At 37.4% G+C, this 5,910-nt stretch overlaps 1 protein-coding gene across 1 annotated transcript; it reads left to right on the forward strand.

The window, feature by feature from the left end:
* The first annotated feature begins 297 nt into the window (after positions 1-297).
* On the forward strand, positions 298-3,184 carry LOC139852870 (1-aminocyclopropane-1-carboxylate oxidase-like). Its single transcript, XM_071842210.1, has 4 exons — positions 298-492; positions 871-1,097; positions 2,141-2,474; positions 2,673-3,184. Exons 1-4 carry the CDS (start codon positions 388-390, stop codon positions 2,961-2,963), a joined length of 957 nt encoding a protein of 318 aa, XP_071698311.1. The 5' UTR covers positions 298-387; the 3' UTR covers positions 2,964-3,184.
* Positions 3,185-5,910: the final 2,726 nt, after the last annotated feature.

Below are 5,910 nucleotides of genomic sequence, written 5' to 3' on the forward strand. Positions count from 1 at the left end.
ACATATATTTTCAGTATGAGTCATTTACATATTGGATGGAATGGAATTTTAACTAACCTAAATGGATGGTCAAGATTCTATATCTACTAAATCTTGAACTCTCAATAAGGGCCCTACAAAGAATGTTACTGGATGCATGTTGCATGAGTCATGTTCCAAATTTCCTTGTGAAAAATCAACCACTTAAACATCAATTCCCTCTTTTAACTTTCCTAATAATTCCCCCACCTTCATCAATTTCTCTATAAATTGCACCCCATCCCAACCCCATATTCATTCCACACACACACAAACAAACAAACAAACAAACAAACAAACAAACACACACACTCTCTAACCACACACATAACTTACAAACTCTGACTAAACAACCAACCAGTAACTACAATGGAAACATTCCCAATTGTGAACATGGAGAAGCTCAATGGAGAAGAAAGAGCTACAACAATGAACCTAATCAATGATGCTTGTGAAAACTGGGGATTCTTTGAGGTAAGAAACTAAAAATAGTATTATTCCACATTCTAGCATGGGTTGCAAGTCATAAAGTTTGGTTTTTTAATTATTTTATATACGTATACTAATCGTGGTTGTAAAAGTCCCCCGACTAGGCCGATTAGTCAGTGATGAAGTAGTCCAACTAGTCTCTCATTTGGTCGATCGATTTATTCGGTCAAAGTCGTCAATAGTCTAATTTAGTCGGTAAAAGTTGGATTATTAGTTAAAAGTTAGATTTATTCAGCCAAAATTATGTCAAATACAGTAAAAGTCAAACTTAGTCAACGTTCGACAAATCTTCCGAGTTGGCCAATTAGTCTCTGACAAGCGACTTTTACAACGTTGATACTAATAATGACTTTAAACTAACAGATTGTGAATCATGGGTTATCAACTGAACTTTTGGACACTGTGGAGAAGATGACTAAAGGCCATTATAAAAAGTGTATGGAAGATAGGTTCAAAGAAATGGTGGCTAGTAAAGGCTTAGAAGCGGTTCAGAGTGAGATCGAAGATTTGGACTGGGAGAGCACTTTCTATCTTCGCCATCTCCCCGAATCCAACATCTCTGAGGTCCCTGATCTAGAAGATGAGTACAGGTATGAACCCAAAACTATATATTGTATATCTAGAAGATGGGTATAACCAGGGGCGGATCTCAGGCTATATCTAGAAGATGGGTGTTTGCCCCTTCTGGCTTTAAAAAAAATAAACTAAAAATAAGATTTTTTTATAATGTTTATCTCATGTCACTAGTTTCACCCTTCTATAGTCGAGTTGAAGTTCTGCCAGGATATAACTATCACCTAGCCTCAAGTTGTGGGATCTTAAGGTGTTAAATTTTTTAAATTTCTGTCCACAAAAATTATCTATTCATCCCAAGTATTTAGATATGTCTTAATCAAATGAATATGGTATCCTGATTTGTGAAACCGGAACTGAAACACTCATGGAAACAACTATTTAGATATATCTAATTTTAATAATAATATCACACTTGTCGAATAACTTTCCTTTTCTGGTAGGAAAACAGGACAAGAGGTATGGTATCACAACAAATAGCATATATTTTGGGAAGCCTAATATATAGTTGGTACAGGGACCAAACCAATACTATATCTACCTAAAATTTAATTATTGCAAACTCTTAATAATATTCAATATTGCAAAAATCACTACTCCGGGAGTACTCGATCCGGACTTTTGAGAGAAATAATTGGCAACTGAGTAATCGGATTAGACTTTTTAAACATTTAAACAATATATTTTGAACTTATATGTGTAAAAATACAAGAAATCCACAAATATAACATAAATGTTTACATAATTGTCTCAAAACATATACATAATCTTTCTTTGTTCAAAAACTCTAAAATTCTCATTTGATTTCATATTAAAATGTTGATTAATATTGACTTTGACCAATTTTGACTGACAAATCTGACTTTGACCCATTGCCCAACGTTGACCAATTAATTACTCGGATTTTAAGAAATCGGATCGGCCGGTTCCTAAAAAGGAGTAATCGGAGAGTAATCGGAATTAATAAGGGAGTTTTACAACTTAGACAATATTAAATTAAAATTGATAGATTGTGGGTACATAAACTGGGGATAAAAATATCTTACATTGATGTGGACAGGAAGGTGATGAAGGAGTTTGCTGAAGAACTTGAGAAACTAGCTGAGAATATTTTAGACATATTCTGTGAAAATCTAGGATTAGAAAAGGGTTACCTCGAAAAAGCTTTCTACGGCGCCAAGGGTCCCACATTCGGGACCAAGGTGAGCAACTATCCCCCTTGTCCTAAGCCAGATCTTATCAAGGGTCTCCGGGCCCACACCGACGCTGGCGGCGTCATCTTGCTCTTTCAGGACGATAAGGTTAGTGGCCTCCAGCTTCTTAAAGACGATAAGTGGATTGACGTTCCACCGATGCACCATTCCATCGTAATCAACCTGGGTGATCAGCTTGAGGTACATCACAATATTATAAAAGCAAACAACATTTAAATTGTGACACTAATATGTAAATATATATTTTTCCAACTGATGATGATATTTTCCACTAAATTACGTGCATTAAATAGTTGTACAGTACAAGTATTTAATGAACAAAGTGGATTTATCAAATATGATGGTGGAAATACTGTACTAAAAATTTCAGTTTTTCAGGTGATCACCAATGGAAGGTACAAGAGTGTAATGCATAGAGTGATTGCTCAAACAGACGGGACACGTATGTCGATAGCATCATTCTATAATCCCGGAAGTGATGCAGTGATTTACCCTGCATCGGAACTAGTAAACAAGGAAGAAAAGAAAAACAATATGTATCCAAAGTTTGTGTTTGAAGACTACATGAAGCTCTACGAGGGACTCAAGTTTCAAGCGAAGGAGCCTCGATTTGAAGCCATGAAGACCATGGAAGACACAGTCGGTGTCGGCCCAATTGCAACCGCTTAAGGTCAAGGAACCAGCAACAATGGTGTTTGTGTGTGTGTGAATTTAGTAAAATATATTAAGAGCGATAATAATACTAAATAACGGGGAAAAAAATGAAATGTGGTGCAACTTGCGAGTATATTCATAGGTATTATCTTTTGGTGTCTTGCAGACATCTATGAATAGTCTGTATAAGAACACGATGCATCTTAATGACATAATTTACATATTTATTTATTATATTTTATATAAGTTGAATTCTATTGGCTATTATCTCAATGTTTTACTTTAGCCATTTGCCTCTTCATTTCAGAACTGTCAAAAAGCTTAAACGTCTCAGGTGGGTCCCACTTTGACAATTCTTCTTTTTTAGCAAGAACAAACGACCAATGAAGCTTTGCCGTTTTAAACTGTTGTTGACCCGATGCCATCAACCCCTCTGAAAAGTCTGGATTTATCAAGAACGCTTTCTCGCACATGTTTTTTAAGGGGAGTGATACTTGTTGTGATTAAGAGATGATCGTCTGAACGTTGGTAAACACAAATTTGAGAGAAAATAACTCTATTACTCACGAGAATAGATTACACGAGAATTACAAAACTCAAAACAAAAACTCTCAAACTAACACACTAGGAATCTCACCACTATCTAGGATGTATTCACTCTTGGTTATGATTACACTTTAACTCACACACACTAACTAGGTGTGATTACACTTTTTTGAATGCTTTACAAATGAAGTTTGCACCCCTATTTATAAATAAAGTTTGAGAAGGTGGAATGTGTGAACGCTAGTTGTCAAAGTTGACTAGCCGTCATAGTTTCCAACTTTGCTTCTTTCACATGAGTTGTCAAAGTTAACTAGCCGTCATGGTTTTCAACTTTGCTTCTTCTACATGAGTTGTCAAAGTTGTAGCCGTCATTGTTTCCAATTTGAACACTTCCATATGAGTTGTCAAAGTTGACAACTTTGAATATCTAGACGATTCTAGATTACGGCTGGAAGTTATCAATTCTCCCCCTCCAGCCGTATACAAGAAAACACATCCCGGTTATGTCTTTGCATAACTCTAGCTTCTCTCGAGTCACCACCTTTGTCAACATATCTGCAGGATTCTCCTTTGTATGGATCTTGACTAGTCTCAACAATTGTCGATCAATTACCTCGCGTATCCAATGATAGCGAATATCAATATGTTTTATACGGGAATGGTACATGAAGTTCTTGCTCAAATCTAGAGCACTCTGACTATCACAATGTACCTTGTACTCCTTTTGCTTGATTCCAAATTCTTGGAGATAACGCTTTAACCACAATATTTCTTTTCCAGCTTCTGCGGCAGCAATATACTCTGCTTCAGTTGTGGATAATGCAACACACTTCTGTAGTCTTGACTGCCATGAAACAGCTCCCCCTGCAAAAGTGTAAATGAATCCTGAAGTAGATTTTCTACTATCAGCATCTCCAGCCATATCTGCATCTGTATAGCCTTCCAAGATTGGATCAGCTCCCCCGTAACAAAGACATATCTTCGTTGTACCATTAAGATATCTGAGAATCCATTTTACCGCATTCCAATGCTCTTTTCCGGGGTTAGAGAGAAAACGACTCACTGTTCCCACTGCGTGAGCAATATCGGGCCTCGTACACACCATTGCATACATCAAACTTCCAATCGCTGAAGAATATGGTACTGACGACATCTCCCCGATCTCTTCCTTGGATGAGGAACAAGAACTCTTGCTTAACTTGAAATGGTTGGCTAATGGAATGCTAATAGGTTTGGCATTGTTCATATTGAATCGTGAAAGGACTCGTTCAATATACTTCTCCTGAGATAGCCATAACCTTCTATTCTTCCTATCTCGGGTAATCTGCATTCTCAAAATTTGTTAAGCCTGTCCTAAGTCTTTCATGTCAAAAGACTTAGAGAGTTCCTTCTTCAGCTGGTTGATCTTCGTTGCATCTTTCCCTACGATCAAAATATCGTCTACATATAGTAGAAGAGCAACGAAATCTCCTTCAAAAAACTTCTGAATGTAGACACACTCGTCTGCTGCAGTTTTCTTGTACCCTTGACTCACCATGCACGAGTCAAACTTCTTGTACCACTGCCTAGGTGCCTGCTTTAAACCGTACAAACTTTTCTTCAACTTTCATACGAGGTTATCTCCTGAAACCTCAAAACCTTCTGGCTGCTCCATGTAAATTTCTTCATGTAAATCTACATGAAGAAAAGCTGTCTTTACATCCATCTGTTCAAGCTCCAAGTTCATACTTGTGACCAAACCAAGTATGACTCTAATTGAAGTCATCTTGACTACTGGTGAAAATATCTCGTCAAAATCAATCCCTTTCTTCTGTTGGAATCCTTTGACTACACGTCGTGCTTTGTATTTCACCACTTTTCCACTGCCATCCTTTTTCAGCTTGAACACCCATTTATTTTTCAGTGCCTTCTTTCCTTGTGGAAGTTCTACGATCTCATAAGTCTGATTTTTCTGCAGAGAATCCATCTCATCCTGCATTACGAGCAACCATTTTTCTTTGTCCGTATGAGATACTGCTTCATGAAAACTCTCTGGTTCTCCATCTTCAGTAAGTAGAAGGTACTCGGATTCCAGATATTTACTCGATGAAATCCGACCTCGTTCAGATCTACGAACTTTTAGAATATACTGAGGAGGTCCACCATCATCTTCGCCTTGTGATGGTCCTGGAACGTCTGGCAGATGGGGTTGTGGCTCCCCCTGCTCAGCACCGTCATTTTTCTCATTATCTTCTACTTACGGTATCTCATCTTGCACTGTATTTTCATTTCTCATAAATGATTCTATTGTTGCCTCTGGCACCTGAGCAGCAACATTTGACTTCTGAGATATTGTGGGCTTTTCAATATCTTCTATTGTCTGGCTTTCATGGAATACCACGTTCCTACTTCTGATCACCTTCTTCTCCTTTGGATC

The sequence above is a fragment of the Rutidosis leptorrhynchoides genome, chromosome 6 (assembly GCF_046630445.1).
Source record: "Rutidosis leptorrhynchoides isolate AG116_Rl617_1_P2 chromosome 6, CSIRO_AGI_Rlap_v1, whole genome shotgun sequence".
NCBI classification, from domain to species: domain Eukaryota; kingdom Viridiplantae; phylum Streptophyta; class Magnoliopsida; order Asterales; family Asteraceae; genus Rutidosis; species Rutidosis leptorrhynchoides.

Bases quoted from the DNA above. Each gene is read 5' to 3' on its own strand.
- LOC139852870 (XM_071842210.1), top strand. From the start codon at position 388: ATGGAAACATTCCCAATTGTGAACATGGAGAAGCTCAATGGAGAAGAA. The intron at 493-870 runs GTAAGAAACTAA...TTAAACTAACAG, and splicing joins AAAACTGGGGATTCTTTGAG to ATTGTGAATCATGGGTTATC. The intron at 1,098-2,140 runs GTATGAACCCAA...TGATGTGGACAG, and splicing joins GATCTAGAAGATGAGTACAG to GAAGGTGATGAAGGAGTTTG.